This window comes from Siphateles boraxobius, unplaced genomic scaffold, assembly GCF_051911475.1.
Source record: "Siphateles boraxobius isolate OS27281-9 unplaced genomic scaffold, OSU_SipBor_1 55, whole genome shotgun sequence".
NCBI lineage: Eukaryota > Metazoa > Chordata > Actinopteri > Cypriniformes > Leuciscidae > Siphateles > Siphateles boraxobius.
This window is the reverse complement of record NW_027509181.1, coordinates 9,654,964-9,675,694: the sequence shown is the minus strand read 5'-3', so window position 1 is coordinate 9,675,694 and position 20,731 is coordinate 9,654,964. Positions and strand designations below refer to the sequence as shown.

Below are 20,731 nucleotides of genomic sequence, written 5' to 3'. Positions count from 1 at the left end.
GAGAAATGGACAAAAAGCATGACTGTGTATGTCAAAGCAGCGTATTTGGCTTTTTGGCCGCTGAACTTCACATCTCAGATGTTTCAACAAGTAAACAGAAGACCTTGAAGAGTGGTAATCTGTATTTGCAGTGAATGTGACCCTATAAAACCCTGGACTTCTGCTGCGTGGCTTAAATCAGTCTGGGGTCTTGGCTAATAAGGTCTCCTTGAATGAACGCAGGATGCCGGCCATCTGATAGCATCACTGCCGCTGTTCTTATAGTTGGCACATGAACTTAAGACAGGGTGAAGCCATATGAGGTAAAACCCAGTGTGATTGGCAGCATGTGGCCTGCATGTCTGATTAGAGTAACACTGATGTAATTAAATGGACAACTTTTTCAGGCAGTAGCTCTGAGGCCAGAAATTGAAATGCCTGAAATGCCAATTTTTATACCACAGTAAAAACTAATATGCTATTAGAATTAATGAAATAAACAGTGCTTGTTTTCTGGGTATTTTAAATCACTATCAAGCAAGTAAACAGTCAGAAATTGGAAAAAAGTAATCAAATGTTAAATAAAATTATACTTAATTTAAATTAGTTAGTTATTAAGTTAAACATTAAACTTAAAATCATTAATACCCCCCCCCCCCCTTATTCCTACCTTTGAGTATGTTACAACATACAGTAGATAATTTAATTAAAATGTTACAGCCAAAAGCAGTGAGTGTTTTTCGATTTTACTTGTCAGTACTGTTTTTTTGATTAACATTATGATTTTAGCATTTTCATTTATAATCAACTTTGTGAAGGCATTGGCAATTTAGACATCCCAAGCACTTCAGCACTCTAAGGGGTGATAGATTTACCTTCAAATCTGTGCTATAAACCCAGAGTTTACATGATGTATTTTTGTAGGCCAACTGAAGTCAGCTTCAGTCTGTTTCCATCTGTTTCTATTACCATTTTCCATTGGCTTTTGGTTTATTGCAAAAAAAAAAAAAAAAAAAAAAAAAAAAAAAACAACAACCTGTGACCAACATAAGTTTATGATCCTACAAGTTTGTTCACCATAATAATCTTCACCAATAAACACAACTTGAATGTGAAGCCTAAATAAATCAGCAGAAGTAAAAAGTTAAACAAAGGCAATGAACAAACTACAGTCATAAGACTAGAATGCCACCAACATTAAACTTCCGACAACTCTTTAAGTCTTTATTTAAAACATTTTCCCTGAATGTTTGAGTTAGAATAATTTGCAAGACCATGAATCACGATTCATGCTCAACAAACACAACAAGGCTGTGAAAGCGGACTACTAGTATCAAGACAATTTTTAAAATAATCAACAGGGGGTATTTCTGCTGTATTTTATGTGGTAGAATAAAACAGGAAAATATCTTGAGCTTGTGTTTACAGATCTTATTGCAGACATTTAACCAAAAACCCATTCAAATAACCCATTGACTTTAGGAAGATCGAAACGGAAGTAAGCTAACATACAGTATTAACTCATTTCTGGGTTTTGGCCTACTAAAATACAGCAGCACTCTATTATTCTGGTAGTCAGCCATAAACATGGCAACAGTTTAACTCACTTTAACTGAGAAACTTTTACTCTGCCATGAAAGGATTTGACTTGAAGGAGACATTTTCTGCTATAACGCCACACTGTAACACTGTATCTGTTTGTGTACTTGTATAGGTAAAATTTCAAGCTTATGGTTGAATAAAGGCATGAAAAATAGATTTGAGTGAGAAACGGTAAGTCAGAGAACACAGAAAGTCACTGTAAGAGAAAAGAACATGCAGAGAGAGAAAACAAAATAATATTACAGAGAGAGAAAGAGGCTAGAAAAGGACAGTGCTCTGTGCTCTGAGAGAAAGCCTGGCTGATTTATGAGGATCTTTGATTCATTTTCTTTTCCAGAGAATGAGGCGCCCTTGTCCACGCTATTGACAGCTATGTTGAGATCTGTATCAGTGAGCCTCAGCAGCAGTGGCATTTTGTAAGCTCTCTCACGATGATCCAATCTTTCAGACCCCAGCTGGTCAGACTTAAGCTCTTCAGCCGAGACCAGCAATCAGAGCAACACCTCACACAGACCAAGAACCACCGGCACTTCAGCAAAAACTAGCATTCCAAGCTTTTTCATCAATAAATTCCCATGGCTTGTCCATTACTTCATTAAAACGTGTCCTAATCAGACGCAATGCGGTGAGATTACACCAGCAAGCAATTGGTCTGACCATACACTGACAACACAACTACAAGATGCAACAAAAATAGGCGGAGCTATGTCTGCAAGCCCACTGCACTAAGTACATAATCAAAACGACAAATAGCACCATTTTAGCATCTTAGAAAGTCTTGAGTATCACCGTTGGGGCTGGTTGGGACAGAAACTCTGATTAACATTGAAAAAAACGCTTTTATCTCACGTTGTGTAATCTGTTTTGGACACTGTGTTACAGTCATTTATGAATCCAATTCAGATAAATTCACTAATGAATCTTTCAGGTGAATTTGAGAACCAGTTCTACTGATTCATTGAAATTAAACTGACTCAAAAGTATGATTTACTCACATATCAAATATCAGCTTGCGCAAGCAAGTTTTTCTCCACACTGGAGCAATATCAAACCACTAAAACTTTTGAAATATATATATTATTCACCACAGAAATGTCCATGACTTTTAAGAGTTGATTAATATCCATGACTTTTCCAGGCCAGGAAAACTATTTTAAATCTCCCTGATATTTCCAGGTCTTCCATGACCATGAGAATGGGTGATTTCCTTCATGTTGAAGTACTGAATTACGTTTCATTGCTGTGTAGCTTTGTTCTCTGAAATGTGCCATTGGTGCTGCACTGACATCTTATTATGCATGCTGAGAAGCCAGCCAATCAAATTATAATTTGAGCCAGCTTTTGCCATTCTTATGAAATGTGCATCAGTTAGTGAACTATTGTTGGCTTATCCATGGTAGTGCTGCCTGCATGAGGCCTCATGGATATGGTTACAATCCTGCAGGGGAGAGACACTTTACCTGGACCTGTAAAACAGAGGTGAAGGTCTTTGCATCCTCTGTAACCCCACCGAGGTAAAAGGGCTTAGTGAACTCCGGGGGATGGTCGTTCTCATCTTGCACGTCGATGAAGACCTTTGCGGTGTTGCCTGAGAGAAAAAAAAAATATCACAAAATACAAATTATCATTAAAATAAAGTGAATAAATATAAGACCTACAAAACATCTAAGAATATGTTATAGCAAGGCACTTTCCATGAGGTTCATTCTCATATTCCGCAAGACGCTTGAGCGTCTGCAAGAACCAATGAGATTCATTCTAGTGTGTTACGCAGCACGTTTAAGCTTCAGCAAGAAACAATGAGGTTAATTCTCATGTTACGCAGTAGGTTGAGCGTCTGCAAGCACCGATGAGGTTCATTCTTGTGTGTTACGCAGCACGTTTGAGCTTCAGCAAGAACCAATGAGGTTCATTCTTGTGTTACGCAGCAGGTTTGAGCTTCAGCAAGAACCAATGAGGTTCATTCTCGTGTTACGTAGCACGTTTGAGCTTCAGCAAGAACCAATGAGGTTCATTCTTGTGCTACGTAGCACGTTTGGGCTTCAGCAAGAACCAATGAGGATCGTTCTCATGTTACGCAGCACGTTTGAGCTTCAGCAAGAACCAATGAGGTTCATTCTCATGTTACGCAGCAGGTTTGAGCTTCTGCAAGAACCAATGAGGTTCATTCTCGTGTTACACAGCACGTTTGAGCTTCAGCAAGAACCAATGAGGTTCATTCTCATGTTATGCAGCACGTTTGAGCTTCTGCAAGAACCAATAAGGATCATTCTTGTGTTACACAGCACGTTTGAGCTTCAGCAAGAACCAATGAGGTTCTTTCTCGTGTTACGCAGCACGTTTGAGCTTCAGCAAGAACCAATGAGGTTCTTTCTCGTGTTACACAGCACATTTGAGCTTCAGCAAGAACCAGTTAGGTTCTTTCTAGTGTTACGCAGCACGTTTGAGCTTCAGCAAGAACCAGATTGGACTAAACCGCTCAATTCATATCGATAAGTTTTACAATCTCTTTTTAAAGCAACAAATTAGTGGTGTAGGCTGCCAATTAGGTCAAAAATTATTGCACTGATTTTAACTCTCCCATGACCGCATTTTCATTAATGGAAAATACCTAAAAGCAAATAAAATCAAATTCAGTAAATAATCAAAACCCAGCTCACCACCCTCAGTTCTGCACATTTAAGCTGCTATAGTACATCTCTATACACAGCATTTCTTCATCAAGTCCTTCAAGACCATCATTTGTCACTTCTCAAAGTAAAAGGCAGAGTCATATTTTGTGAGGGTATGAGAGCAACAACACGATTTATCATCTGACACACTTCAGCGCTCATGCCAAAGGGGTTTCCAGAGCCTTCTGCTCGTTTCTGCACAGTCACTCCGTGTGGAGCACTGAAGCATCGCTACAGAGAGCAGAGTGACATGGCACAAGAGTATCGCTGACCACTGTAAAGCAATGAAAACCAACGACAATGAATAAAATGAGCCACCTGAAAACACAAAGCAAGTGTTTCAAATTAACGCTTATAATAACACAAACTATAAATTGACAGCTAAATGCTTTAATTAGCCAAAATCACCTGTAACATATTTGAATTCTCTCTTATTCAGCAGACTTTGATCTATAGAATAATATGCATATTTATCCATCTAGATTTCCATGAGACCCATGAGGTCTGTCTTGTCACACTGACAAGATATAATTAATTAAAACTTGCTTTTAACAGTCAATTAATACCTCTAAGCTGACATACTGCCTGGATTCAACTAATCATTTGATTTTATCATCAGGTTTGCATACTTGTAATATTAAACCGGTTAATCAGATTATGGTTAATCAGAAAAGATTTCTCAAATAATGATTTTCCATAATCACCTGCACATGGAAGGGATGGACAAGTAGCCCCCATCCCCCCGTGTTCACTGAACACTATATGACAGGAAGTCATTATATTTTAATTATATTGAGATATTCTGCACTGGCATGCTGGAAAGGAAGTGTTTTATTCACTCTAAAATATAAAATAAAAGAAAAAACATCCTGAACATCCTGAAGCTTTTAAGCCACATAAAATGTCCCAGGGTCAAAAGCAAACCCATACAGAATGTTATTTTATCTTGGATAATTTGACTGATGTGTTCAAAGACTAAAATTCTGTTTAACACAATTAAGTATAAATCCTTTGAAGAATTTGTTTAGTCATAATTTTAGGTCCGGGGTAAAGGCCTGTTTACAGTAAGAACCTTAATTATAACAATAACTACAATAGCATCTGTTTATTAAAATATAATTTAAATGCTTTCGCTCTTTAAAGCAAATGGATTCTTATTGGCTTTCAGTATTTTTATCATTCATTAGTTGGAAAAAAAACGTTCTGAAAGTGACTCTTACGCTATTGTTTCTCTGTGTCGTCATTGTTATAATTGTGGTGGAAACGGTTCTATTCTCACAGAATTTGAAAGATTATTAAAACTTAATTATAATTATATGTGTGAACAGGCACTAAAAGTAGCCTCACTTTTGGCTGGGGCTCGTAGGTTGGACGACACCACCCTCATGGAATCGGCCTCCACGCGGATGACGTAACTGCTGTTGCTCTCATAGTCCAGTGGCTTGGCAGTGCTGATAACTCCAGTGATGTTGTTCATGACAAATTCACCTATCGCAACGGGAGAGAAAACGTTTACTTGCTATTTTACAACAGCTTTGCACTCAGTCAAAATTATGCGTTTTTAATCTCAGATATTTATTATGTAGTGTGAGACTTCTTCTACAGAAAAAATAACTGTATTGTTATCCATACTTTTACCGTGATATGACAACTCATACCAGGATATAAGAATTTGCTCACAGTAATTCTAAGTCCAGGTCTTACAACTCATCCCCACACCACTTCAGTGAACCGTATAAGTAATGCACTTAGCTATATTGGGATTTCAGGTCCAGGGTGCACTACCCACCTCTTGAGTCTCATTAACATTCCTAAAGGATTAGCTCTGATCTTGGTGATGTTATCGCATTAAATGTCTTGGATCCAGGCGGTTTGAAGGGTGGGATGATTACCTTATTCTTCCTCGCTTTTTCTGGTTTACGCTAATGAAAACAGCCTTTTGATTATCTATCTACGCTCCTTGATTCCATCTAAAGAGAATGTACCAAAACGATTTCTCCTTCACTCTAAACCAGAGCCAGATGTATTCAAATGTGAGGAGAGAGGATTTAATCACGCGCACCTCCCTCTTCCTGCTCTCACTCACTCTCCAATAACACGACAACAGGAAGTACACTCCTTAAAAAAAAAAAACAAAAAAAAAACTTCTTTCATGTAGCTTTTGATAACTTGCAGTTGACAGCCACCAAAGAAATGACGTCTAGGAGTTTGTGGGCTGTCATTATTCCATGCTTGATGTCTTGAAACTATAATTTTTTACAATACAATAATATCCAGCTCATAAAAGACCAGTGTGACATTTCCCGCAATCTTGTCTTTTTTTCACTGAAGTTTCTGGTGAAGGAATAAACCATATTCTGGTTGAAGTATATACTTAAAGGGCTAGCATGTATGAGAACTGCCAGTGAGGATTTAATTGCATGCCCTTTCTGAATCGTTTAAGCACTTGATTCACTAAACAAATTATGCAAATCCGGTAAGTGCTCACCGCCTTCATTTCCTTCGATGATGGAGTAGACGATGGTCTGGTTTATGGCAGCCGCCAAGATGACTCCTGTGACCGTTCCCACGGGAGCGTTCTCGCTGACAGGAGAGAACCTGCACATACAGAGTGCACTGCATTAATAATGTATCACAAATCACGCATAATATAATGGTTCTGGTGGGTCGTTCCACTGCATTAGAATGAGTTTTAAAACCTGCTAATAAAATATAGCAAAAATTGGCAAATTATTTGAGAGGCTGCTCACTGCAGAGCCAATGGGTTGGATGTAATGTGTGGAGCTAGATGGACCTAACCGTAAACGTATCCCTAAACATAACTCCACCCATTAGGTCCATAGAAGTGGAGCTGGACGAGGACAAGCTCCAGCCATAAGGTCCAGAAAGGGGGAAATTGACGTTTGCTTTGGCAGGGAGCAACATTTGAGTTATTTTTGGCAAAATATGCCAAAAAATTGAAAAAGTCCAATGTGAATTTAATCCAGAGTTCTGAGTGCTGTATATTCACACAATTACTATGCAAATATTCACACAATTATTGTTCATAATGTATACTACTGTAAAAGAAGAAATTATAAAGAACGATCCGGGTTACTTGACTGTAACCCTGTGTCACACTCTCAGAACCCACAACATCCCTCACTGGCCACCAGAGGGCACCATCACCCGAGTATTGACTTTATCATATCACTCCTGGACTGATTACTCACACACCTGCCACCACTGATCACTCACGCACCTGCACCCTGTTATCTACCTGCATATAAGCCCCATTCACTTCTCAAACAGTGCGAAGTCTCGTTTCCTCTGTAAACATTCTGAGCGTTTATCCCCGTATATCTCTGCCTGCCTGTGTTTGACCTCCGCTGATCTGATTATCCCGTTGTCTGCTGCCTGTCTCTCGACCCTCTGCTTCGTCCCTGGATTCTCTTCTGCTCGCTGCCAGCCCTGACCCCTCGCCTGGATTTGATAAATGTGAGCCGAATCTTCGTTGTTGATCTTGCCAGTGTCTGACCCTTTTCCTGCTTACTACTCTTCTTAATAAAACGTTGCAAATGGACCTGACTGCCTCCGGCAATTCATCACACCCTGTTCCCTGAAAAAGTGGAACGAGATACTGCACTGTTTAGCGCATTGGGAACGTCTTTAATCGTGACCAGATGTGAATATTGTGTGTAACATGTCAATAGAATTGACCCGCAGGTAATATAGCCTCGGTCGATGATATCATCGGCGCGCACCCTCAACACAAGGCTATAAATAAATGAGCCACAGGTGCAGCATTTCGTTCCGCTTTTTCAGGGAACAGGGTTACAGTCAAGTAACCCGGATCCCTTTCAAAAGCTACAATCAATGCCGCGCTGATCAATGCAGTGCTTGAAAGTGTCTGGACCCCTTACGGTTGTGTACGTGTGCTCACAAGAATGCAAGAAGGCCCTAGACATTAGCTTGTGCTCAAGGACATGAGAGCCCGGAGTGGCATGAACATCCAAACTATAAAATCTTATGAATGTGTGCGGAGAGGACCACCCGCCGCATCACAAACAAATTGCAAGGGGGCACCCCTTGCCAGAGCAGTAGAGGAGGCAACCTCCCTGGTGGAGTGAGCCCTTAGACCCATTTGCGGAACTTGACCGCGTGCCTTATATCCAAGAGCAATAGCATCCCTGACCCAATGTGACACGGTCTGCTCGATGGTGGCCGCCCCCTTGTTACGGCCCCCATAGCAGACGAACAGTTGCTCTGACTTACGCCACTGGCTAGTGCAGTGGACATAGGCCTGAACAGCATGGACTGGACACAGTCTGTGAGATCTCTCCTGCTCCGGTGTTGTAAACGGCAGAGGGCAGAAAGTCTCGAGAGTAACCGGATGTACAGTTGAGAAAGGACCCTTAGGCAGGTAGTCAGGATGAGGATGCAAAATCACGTTCACCATTCCCGGGGCAAAGTCTAAGGAGGATGGCGACATCGACAGAGCCTGGATATCCCCGATTCTTTTTAAAGAAGTTATAGCCATAAGAAAAAACATCTTTAGGGTCAGAAGTTTGTCAGACGCTGACTCCACAGGTTTAAAGGGGGTCTCAACCAGACCCCCGAGGACTATAGCTAAGACCCATGAAGGGATCTTGGTTCTAACAGGTGGCCTCATGAATGAAACGAGCGAGCAGAGGATGTCTCCCAAATTTGGCACCTCGTCAACCAAGGCGTGGCAAGCCGAAAGAGCAGCCACATAAACCCTGAGAGTGGCGGGGCATGTGCCTGTTGATAATTTTTCCTGCAGGAAATCCAGAACTGAAGCAATCTGGCAGTTGACCGGATCTGTATTATGTACAACACACCAGCTTTCAAAGGCAACCCATTTGTTGGCTTAACTCTTTCTAGTGGAGGAAGCCCTAGCACTTGGAATGGTCTCAATAACGTCAGGCGAAAGCTCAGTTTCTCTCAAGTGGTATCCCTCAGGGGCCAAACATGAAGGTTCCACAGGTCGGGCCTGGGATGGAATATCGTGCCCTCCGCCTGAGACAGAAGGGCCCCCCTCTCAGGAATCGCCCAAGGCGAGCTGTCGAGGAGAGATATAATCTCAGAGAACCATACTCTGTTCGGCCAATGCGGCACTATCAGAAGGAGGCAAGACCCTTGTTGGCGAACTCTGGCTAGAACTCCCGGGAGCAGAGAAACTGGAGGAAACGGATACAGGCGCATTTTCCAGAGATAAGTCGTTCTCTGGGCAGGAGAAAGAATGCTTTTCTTGGCATTGAGTCTCAACCCTAGATAAACTAGATGAGCTAACACGATGTCTTTGTGTTGAAGCGCCATCTCTTGTGATTGATGATTAACCAATCGTCGATGTAATTCAAAATGCAAATGCCCTGGAGTCGTAATGGAGCCAGTGCTACATCCATGCATTTTGTGTATGTGCGGGGTGACAAGGCTAGACCGTTTGGAAGAACCCGAAATTGGTACGCTTCGCCCCTGAAAGCGAACCTCAGGAACTTCCTGTGTTGTGGCAATATTTCTATGTTAAAATATGCATCCTTCAGAACGATCGTGACGAACCAATCGTGATGTTGTATTTGCGACATGATCGTCTTGACAGTTAACCTCTTGAACTTGAGCGCTTTAACTGCACGGTTTAAGCCTCGAAGATCTAAGATTGGACGCAACCCCTCATCCTTCTTGGGAAGCAGGAAGTATCTGCTGTAATAGCCCGACTCTCTCTCTCTGGAAGAGGAACATTTTCTATAGCCTCTTTGCTCAAAAGAGTTTGTAGCTCTTGTGACAGTACATGCATCAACTCCGGTCTCACAAAAGTGGAGACCACGCCGTTGAAACTAGGAGGACGACGAGTAAATTGGATTCTGTATCCTATTTGTACTGTGTTTAATACCCACGCAGACATGCCTGGCAGAAGTTTTCACGCTGCCAGACTCTCTGAGAGTGGTATAAATTTTAACACTTCCTTTTGAGGGATGTTAGATGTTCCGTGCTCTGGATGACAGCAGGAAGCAACGGTACATCTAACATTTTACTGGAATCCACTGCCCCCCGAAGCACCAGAGGCAGTGGGGATGGAGATATGGAGATGTTTCGTGGGGGTAACGAGTAGGGGTGGTCAGATGGTTTTTTTTGTAGGACCGGGGATAGGTTGGGTTGGTGATTCCCCCTCCCCGTGAGTGTGGCAAGGAAGGAACTGGACAAAAGCTTCCTCATGCTTTTTAAAGTGTAAATTGTTTTGTATGTTTTTTATACCAAAATGCTGAATATAATAAGAAAAGTTGGTACGTTTTACAGTGGTTTTAAGCACGCACTAGGCTGGGCATGATGTCATAAAAGGGACTCCAAGCTTTTACTGTCTATGGTCCAAGCCTAGAGTTACGTTATATTGGCTAGCAAAAATGGCTAACTACTGTGTTTGTGCGGGATGTACGAATACATAAAAAACGGGGGAGAGGCTCCCCAAGTTCCCAAAGGACAAACGGCTGATTCGTGCCTGTAATTGTTAGCATAACTTACCCGAGGTAGAGCTTAGAACAGGCCCAACAAATCAAGCCCGACCCTACCCGAGCCCGGCCCGGCCGACACATTAACTGTAATTATGAGCCCGAGCCCGATTTAAACCCGACTATTTTTTAATACTTGGGCCGTTATAACTGACGTTCTCAACTACTTTCTATATTACTTTCTCCCCCCCGCAACATTTATGTTTTGTCCCGCTCCCGCCCGCAAGAAGAATTTTTTTCTGTACCTCCAAATACTTTCAAGTTAGCCTACGTGTCGCCACCATACACATCAGCATAAATGCTCCTGGTAAATTATTTGTTATTAAAGCATTAACACACAAACCACTGTTATAACATAAAGCAAGCAGCTACTGCGTGCATGGTTTGGCATGACTGCGTGCAAAGTGCGCTCCCATAATAATTCCTGAAAAGCTGACATTAGTTCATCGCGATCTCACACATCTCTGTAATTATCAATGAAGCTGACTGTACAATGAATCTTTCATAATAAATACACTTTGTTTGTAATAATTAGAGGATTTGCCAGCACACAGAATTCAGCACTGAACAAAAACTCCGTTTTGAGCGGTGAGTGGAGTCTATCTTAAATGCTTCTGATTGGCCATTGCGTTGAAGAAATCAACACTGTGATTGGCTACATCGCTCAATGCTGCAAACATGTTAAAAATAGAAACTCTGACCTATAACTTGTTTCTATTTTGTTTTAGTTGTTCTTATTGCTTTTCAGCAACAGATGAATAAAAATGTATTCGTTTTTGTTTTATTCATAGATATTTCTAGTTTGCGGGAGTCCCGCTAATCGTTTTATTCTCCCTCAACTTGCACACACAGAGTGAGTGCATTACCGCCCGCACTCCCTCTTATGACGTCATCACCCAGTTACTGTAAAAAACATGCTACCTTTGAAGAAACCCCAAAAAATATTATTTTAACGCATTTTAAGACAGAATTTTTTTAATATATATATATATATATATATATATATATATATATTGAGCACTTTAATTTACACATTAACCTCTCCGAACCTGGTGACTAGGTGTTGATGGAGTCGCCAAACAGGCCAGAGGGTGAAACTGGAGTGTCTATTAGAAAGACGCGATCTTTATCTTTAATTCCAGTTAAGTTCAATCACAGATGCCTCTCTGTGCCAACCAGCGCCGACATTGAACGGCTGATTGCACGAGCCATTTGCTTGGTAGCATGGAGAGACATATATGTGGCTCTACGCAGCTCAGTGAACGCTTCCTCTTCTATTGTACTGCCTGCACTCAAATCCTTCAATAGGTCAGTCTGGTACGCCTGTAACACTGACATAGTGGGCAGCGCAGCTCCAGCCTGACCTGCAGCTTGATAAGCTTTTCCCACGAGTGTCGAAGTTGTTTTACAAGGCTTCGTGGGGAGGGTAGGTCTCTTTAACGAAGATGCCGAACCAGGCGAGATATAATTAGCGAGCGTCCCTTCAACCTGCGGCATCTCCACATGCCCCAGTGACTTCGCACCTACGATAGTCAAAAAAGTCAACGTCGAAGGCACAAAGACGCGAGAAGTATATGGTTTACTCCATGACTTTGTTAGTTTGTCATGGAGGTCTTCAAAGAAGGGGAGAGGACTGATGGTGTGGCCCTCCCCCCTGCCACCGGACAAAAAAACTATCTTCTAGCTTACTATGTTTGGTGGTCTCTTGTTTGCGTGGCCAGTCAAGCTGTAACATGGCCACCGCACGAGTAACCATCTTGAGCAATTCCTCGACAGATTTATTTTCGCGAGAGGAATGCTCAGAGGTAGGCTGCTCGTAGTCCGCAGTCCCAAGAGATATATCATCGTCCCCCACGTGAACTGAGATCACGGGATCTGAGCTTCGGGATCACGCAAGGGAACGTGTGGATCTGGTGATACAGCAAGCGATAGGGATGGACCCGTCTCTTGCTCATCATTCAGATCCCTGCCTGGAGCCCCACGATGGTAATGTGGGTGCTGTTTGGAAATAACTCAGGTAAGCACGCAGCATTTTCACGGTGAACAGTTCACAATGCTAGCACTCGCCTTTTTCCAAAGCCAAATCCGCATGCTCCTCCCCCAAACAAACAAAACAGTAATCGTGTGTATCTAGCTTAGACATGGGACGGGATCATGGAGGAACACAACGCTTACTCTGTTGTTGACAACTTTTTTTTTTGCTTTTTAAACTCTTTTAAAGACTTTCAGGGAAAATTAGAATTTCTGCACACTGCCAGTTGAAAACTAACTCCTAACAAAGAAACTTTACATTCTTAAAGTCCCCCTGTAGACAATCATTGTATCCCTTAAAACTCATCTTTGATCAACAAAATTACATACTGAAGTGTTTTTTTCCTTGGGAAACAAATACTTAAAATTACTTGAATGTAACTCTATACCCTTGCCTCATATAGTATATGCGGTATTATGAATATGCAAATGAGCCCCGCCTCCACTCACTTACACCAACTCAGAGATCTACCTGTTGAAGATCACACTTTGAAGTGATTGGTTACAAGGTAGTTTGTGATGTCAGAAACACCAGCGATTTCAAACCAGTCTTTGGTTCACTGCAGGTTTTAATGAGAAAATCCTCAGCAATGGTGTTGACATGAATTTGGACATGGTTTGTCTTAAAGCATATTAAAAACGCCACATAGACATATAACTATATTAAAACCTTGATTTTCACCACAAGGGGATGTTAAAAGAATCCATGAAGAAATGTATCATGGTTTCCACACAATTATTAAGCAAAATAAGCTTTCAAAATTGATAATAAGAAGAAATGTTTCTTGAGCAGCAGATCTGCATATTAGAATGTTTTCTGAAGGATCATGTCAAGACGGTATAAACTCATTTCTGTATATCAGTATTTTAGCATTTTCTTGGATTTGAACTTATGACCTCGGCATTGATAGCACTTTACTCTACTGTTTGAGCTACAAGGAGGTTCGAGCCTAAGGAGGTTGGAATATGGTCAGTCAAAACCGTGGCTTGAGTTTCAAGAACAGCTGGAACTGAAAAAACGCATATTAAGAATCTACTGATAATATAAATGGTGCACTTTTGCTCCTTGATATAAATGCACTGTAGGCTATTCAGCACTATCAAACAGAATTAAATGTACACATATAGGTCTGACAGAAAATCAATGGCCAGTCAGCATGATTATTTCACATTTTGAATCAAGCGTGGACAGCGGACAGTTTTATTTTATAAAAAAAATCAATTAATTTGATCTGTAATGGATTCAGATCCATAATTACCAAGACAAAATATTCACAGGAATTTAATCAATCAAGAAGTTAACCAGATCATAGTGTTAATTGGGCATTCTACACAGTTGCTAAACTAAGCAGAATAAAGATTGTCAATGGAATGTGAGTGTGAGACTGAACAGATCTTCACCTCAAATGAACCCAACAGCAGAAATGATTCATAATGAAACATATGTTTGATATCAGCTGTTGCCTCTCCAGAACAAACATTCATTGGACGAGACATATTTCAGAGCCAGTGGGTGAAAAAAGCACAATTTGGACTATAGACAATTAATAATTTAAAAATATTTAGGAGTCAATGTGGCTATCAGAGACAGTGGCTACGTTTGCATGCAAAAATTGTTTTTCAATCGAACTGAATTCCTTCCGATTGATGAATATGAACGTTGTGTTTACATGAACGCTAAACGTGAATGGGTTGATGTGAGCGTTTATATGTCACAAGCTTCAAATCGGAATAGATTTGCACACACTGCACGAATATACAGAGTTCCCCGGTGATTGCATATAATAATAATTCTTATAATAGTAATAGTGGCAAATAAGAAGCTCGTTCCACGTGTCATGTCATTACACTATTTCAACATCAGCGCAGTCCTTTTAGTTTCGGTTTTCAATCCGATCAAGTGTTTACATGTTCTCGCGATCCGATTACAAAAGGAATAAACCACCCCTTTCAATCAGATCGAAATTTCATTCGGATCTAGCTCATTTGGATCGATTAAGGTGTTTACATGAAGGCTTTTCAGTCCAATTGAGCTGTTATTCCGATTACTAATGGATTATTTGGTTGCATGTAAATGTAGCCAGTGTGACCCTGTTTACATCTGGTATTATTATTAGTTTTGTACGCTTGCAGTACGAAATGTGTTATTGATGCAGAGGTTGTGTTGTTTCTGCTCCATACGTGAGTTACATTGGTTTTGCTGTTTCACAGGACCAAGATATGCTGTTGTTGTAATATTAGCTGTAGTAATAGGGCAATTTTACAGCACAGGCTCATTCGAAAAACATACCTGTGGCAATATTTTTGCAAAGCGCAAAACACGTTCTGTAGTGCATGTTTCGCGACAGTTTAAAGGGAAATGTCCAGTGAGTGGCGCTAAAAGCAGTTTTTTTTTCCAGAACAGATGAACGTCAATATGCCAATGTTTTATTACGTACGAGTTTGTACGTATCACTGCAGTTATGAATTGAATTGTCCAGTGAGTGGTGCTAAAAGATTAATGCTCAATTACGTTTTAAAATAACGTACACATAAACTATACCCTGCCCTAAACCTACCAGACAGTGTTAACAGAATCAAATGTGTCATAAAAACATAATCGCAACCATATTATTTTAGCTTGATTTTGAAATTTGAGCTCTTTTATCGTGGCTCGTCTTTCACGGGATTTGTGCTAGAGCTCTTCGCATAACAAGTACTAGTCTGTACCAACTGAGCAAGCTTAAAAAGTCAGTAAAACTGAAGATATAGAGCTGCTTAAGTGATGCAAACTATAAAATATATTCAATTACAAATCATGCACATGCAGGTAAAAAGTGTTTTGAGGTCATAACATAATTTTGCAAGGAGCTGCGTGAAAACTTGTCTTTATTAATCCATAATTTGCCCCTGTAATCATAATTGTCTGCGAAAACAATTAAAAGTGCTTGCTATTTTACTGCCTCTAGTGTTCATTTCTTTTAAAAACTGCAGTGATATGAACGTATTGGTACATATTTTGCATTTTACAAAAATGTTTACACAGGAATGGTTTTCCAATGAGCCTGTGTTGCAATTTTAGGTGTCATTGTATGTCTGGAGCTGCTGTGCTGCTGTCGACTAACAACCAACTCTTCCTTGTATTCTCTTGTGCACTGTACTTATATTTTATTCCTGTCATTTGTTTGTCGTTTTTGCTAGAACACTTTTATTCATCAAGGATGCATTAAATTGATCAAAAGTAACATTATCAAAACAATTATGCTCTTTTGAACTTTCTATTAATCAAGGAATCCTAAATAAAATGTATCAGTTTCAACAAAAATATTAAGCAGCACAACTGTTTTCAACTGTTTTAAACTTTCAACAATAATATTAAGAAATGTCAAAAACATTTCTAAAGGATCATGTGACACCGAAGATTAGAGTAATGATGCGGAATATTAAGTTTTGCCATCTCAGGAATAAATTACATCTTGAAACATATTAAAACAGAAAACAGTTATTTTATATTCTAATGAAATGTCTTAATATTACTGTATCAAATAAATGCAGCCTTGTAGAACTTCATGTTAATGATCATTTTTAAATAGCTTATTAAAGCTACTAAAGTTAACCAGCCAAGGGCAGCAAGGGTTTTAATAATTTTTCATGTCAATACGGTTGTTAATATTTCGTAATTACCAATTTTGTATGTGTGTGCAATCTAAAAGGCCTCTGGTGAATGTAATTAGTAAATTCTGTGTGCTTCCTTTTGTTTTACCCCACTATTAGTTATTAAAGAAGCAAAAATTAGATTTTGGACTCTATTAGCTCCATAAAGGCGCATGTAGGTGAATAATTGATGAATGATAATTAACAGTTTGTCAAATGTACCTGCATATTGTTGGCACATACACTCTTATGAATAAATGAAGGTTTCAATTTTTTTATTTTTTTTACAGTGGTGCTATAGAAGAACCAACTTTGGTTGCCCAAAGAACTTTTCAGGTGATAGTTATTAAAATAAAATTTTATACTTAAAGTGAAGAACATTTTAATTATACAAAGAACCCTTTTTCACAATAAAAGAACACTTTGTACAATAAATGGATTTTAAAGGTTCTTCATGAAAGCATCAATGAGAGCGTATGCACATTCTTAACCCAATTATGCTTAATAAGCCGACAATGCACGTGATCGTGTAAACGCTTTGATCCGTTTTCCTTTAACGGAGTAAGGTCATAAATGGCTTAAGCATAAACCGATCATCACAGCTAGATTTTTGCAAGATTTCGCCCATCATGTAAACGCATTAACCTGCTTTCATGTGTGATATGTGACAGGAATGCGTCCTTAATGTGGATTTAAGCACATCCAAAAAGAGCAAATATTTTGCAGTAAGGGGGGAGGAAATATAAATCGCAAACTCAGACTCTTTCTTGACTCAAAAAATTATAAAAGTGCTCTCATCTCATGCTGCAGCAGAAGAAATGCTATTCAGTCAAAATGTTCAGTTTTTAATGCTTTATTTAACATCACAACTGACATAACAAATGAAATAGTTTGAGTAAGATCCACAAATTTTTATTACGTTTTGACGTCATCACTGGGAAATAACCTGATAAAGTCTTGTAAACACGGTTTACTTGCGTTGTTGGATTATTGGTTTGCATGTAAACCAGGACAACAGGTTATTTCAACAAGCTGCTTTTTGTAAGTTATGTGTACTGGTGTACATGTAAATGTGCTCAATACCAATAAAGATCCTTTATTTTTAAGTGTATAGCAGTGATTCAGTGGAGAAAATACTGTACTTATTTGATCCCTTGATGATTTTGGAAGTTTGCCCATTTACAAAGAAATTAAGAGTGTATAATTGTTATGCTAGGTTTATTTTAACGGATAGAGACAGAATATCAACCAAAAAATCCAGAAAAAAACACTTTATATAAAGGTTGATTAGCATTTTATAGAGTAAAAAAAGTATTCGATCCCAACCAACCAGCAAGAATTCTGCCTCCCACAGATTGGTTATGTGCCCATGTGGAACACAGATTAGTCCTGTCACTTTAAGAAAGTACTCCCAATGTCCTAATGTCAGTGGACACCTGTCCACAGAATATGTATCTTCCATTCCAACCTCTCCCCAACCATGGGCAAGACCAAAGAGCAGTCAAACGTCAGGGACCAGATTGTAGACCTGCACAAGGCTGCAATGGGCTACAAGACCATCAGCAAGAAGCTTGGTGATAAGGAGACAACTGTTGGTGTGATTATTCAGAAATGGAAGAAATACAAAATGAAAAATCAATTGCCCTCGGTCTGTAGCTCCATGCAAGATCTGGCCTCATGGGGTAAGGATTATCATGAGAAAGGTGAGGGATCAGCCCAGAACTACACGGGAGGAGCTTGTTAATGATCTCAAGGCAGTTGGGACCACAGTTACCAAGTAAACCATTGGTAACACACTACGCTGCAATGGCTTTAAATCCTGCAGTGCCTGCAAGGTCTCCCTGCTCCAGAAGACACATATAGAAGCCTGTCTGAAGTTTGCCAATAAACATCTAATGATTCAGAGAAGGACTGGGAGAAAGTGCTGTGGTCAGATGAGACCAAAATTGAGCTCTTTGGCTTCAACTCAACTCATCATGTTTGGAGGAAGAGAAACGCTGACTATGACCCCAAGAACATGAACCATCTCTATAATCAAGCACGGAGGTGGTATCATAAAATCTTGGACGAGAACCTCCTTCCCTCAGCCAGAACACTGAAGATGGGTTGTGGACGGGTCTTCCAGCAAGAAAATTACCCAAAACATACGCCCAGGCAACAAAGGAGTGGCTCAAGAAGAAGAACATTAAGGTTTTGGAGTGGCCTAGCCAGTCTCCAAACCTTAATCCTATAGAAAATCTGTGGAGGGAGCTGAAACTTCGAGTTGCAAAGCGACAGCCAATAAACCTTAAGGATTTAGAGAGTATCTGTAAAGAGGAATGGACCAAAATCCCTCGTGAGATGTGTGCAAACCAGGTGACCAACTACAATAAACATCTTACCTCTGTGCTTGCCAACAAGCATTTCTCCACCAAGTACTAAACAATGTTTTGCTTGGGGATCAAATACTTATTTCACTCACTGAAATGCAAATCAATATATAAACTATATATAATGTGTTTTTTCTGGATTTTTTGGTTGATATTCTCTCTATCCGTTAAAATGAACCTAGCATAAAAATGATTGATCCTTCATTTCTTTGTAAGTGGGCAAACAAAATCATCAGGGGATCAAATAATTATTTTCCCCACTGTAACTGAACTGCCATAATTTAGCCGTTCCCGGCTCCCATTGTCTGAAAACTTCAAATATTGTTGACTCACAAGGACAAACATTCTGTAAATTTGACTTTCTGTACTAAGACAGTTCACTGTTAACTGTTCACTGGTGGCATATTGCTTATAGGACAAACTGAAGAACGTCTCTCAAAAGAGATGAGGTGAAAAGCTCGGAATCAGAACAGCAAGTGTTTCCTCCTATTAAATCCAACAACATGGACAGAAAAAAAAAAAACTCCTCAAGGACACTTTGAATACAAAAGCTAATAATCCTGCCAGAATCGGCTGTGATTTTCACTTTTGTTCACTGCGTTTCTCGTGCTCGGCTTGGTGACAAGACAACCTTCATCCTTGGTTTGGAGTGTTTAGAGTTTGTTATACACAGGCTTACATGGTGATTTGTCTCCCTTGGGCTGCTCCGTGGAAGATACACAGGTTTTTGTTATTCAGAAAGATGACAGAGTACCGTCCATATAATCCCTCCATATGCACATGTACATGTTCACCCTGTATGGCGGCTCCTTCTTGTCTGGTGCACGGTGTGCTGTGCTTGCAGATAATAGAGAAAAAATCCTTGTACGCTCTGTGTTCTGACAGTGCTCTAATGGTTGCTTCACACAAGCACACGCTCAAGTGTTCGACACTAATGAGGTCCACTGAGCCGGCAAACTCGCATCCTGAAACCTCCATTCCAATGTCATTATTTTATCGGACCAATTTTTGAACCAATTTTTTCAATCGAGACTAAACTGTGTTTAATCCAAAAGTTGAGGATGGGCCACAGGGCAGCTTCCTGCTACTTTTCCATTTGTTTGATGTTAGATTTTCTGTTTGTTAGATTAAGACGTGATATTAAAATAGCAATACAGAACCTTTGACCTCTTCTCATCGAAAATGATTGTGATATATCAAAGATTGTGTTAATCAACAATAGATCACAGGCTTTTTCATGTAGATTTACAGTTTTTTTACTTTGATGACGTGAGACGCTGGAAACGGTCAAAGTCTTATCCCCTGTATCATGTTCTTTGATCTTGGTCTTTTATAAAATGAGTAAAAACCACAGGCCTCCACCGGTAGGTAATACATAACAGCTATCAGGACTTATTTAATCCTGCTATTTAATAAAACATAAGACGCTTGTTATCGACATCAATCTGCAGGAATACAAATTCATTTAAAGGGTAAAAGGGTTCTTTATGAATCAAAGCCAACTGTCTTTAAAATCTCTGTAACAAATTCCAAAATATAGGAGCTCTGGCAACACAAATGGATCTAATTTTAATTGCATGACATTTTGGAATAACATGTTCACTAATCTGAATATAAATGTCCTTGTTTACATATATGGCTTGACTACAGTTTTATTTGAAATGCCTCTGGTTTATCCAGGCATACATTTTTTATTTTTTTTTGGCCTACAATAAGAGTATTGGCCTCTGAATATATATATTTTAAGGATTTTCTGGTTAACCTTATATATATATATATATATATATATATATATATATATATATATATATATATATATATATATATATATATATATTATAAGGTTAACCAGAAAATCCTTAAAGCAACATGGCTTATACATAAACAGCACATTTGTACCTTATGAATACTCTGGCTGACACTTTATTTCGATAGTCAACTT

General features: G+C 39.6%; 1 protein-coding gene across 1 annotated transcript in view; it reads right to left on the bottom strand.

The window, feature by feature from the left end:
* Positions 1-20,731, bottom strand: part of pcdh15b (protocadherin-related 15b) — a 288,259-nt gene that overhangs the window by 22,538 nt on the left and 244,990 nt on the right. Inside the window, exons 25-27 of the mRNA XM_077206152.1 lie at positions 6,742-6,851; positions 5,601-5,741; positions 3,042-3,169 (exon numbers count right to left, since the gene is read on the bottom strand). Of these exons, the coding sequence (XP_077062267.1) occupies positions 3,042-3,169; positions 5,601-5,741; positions 6,742-6,851 (379 nt within the window). The remainder of the gene's footprint in view (positions 1-3,041; positions 3,170-5,600; positions 5,742-6,741; positions 6,852-20,731) is intronic.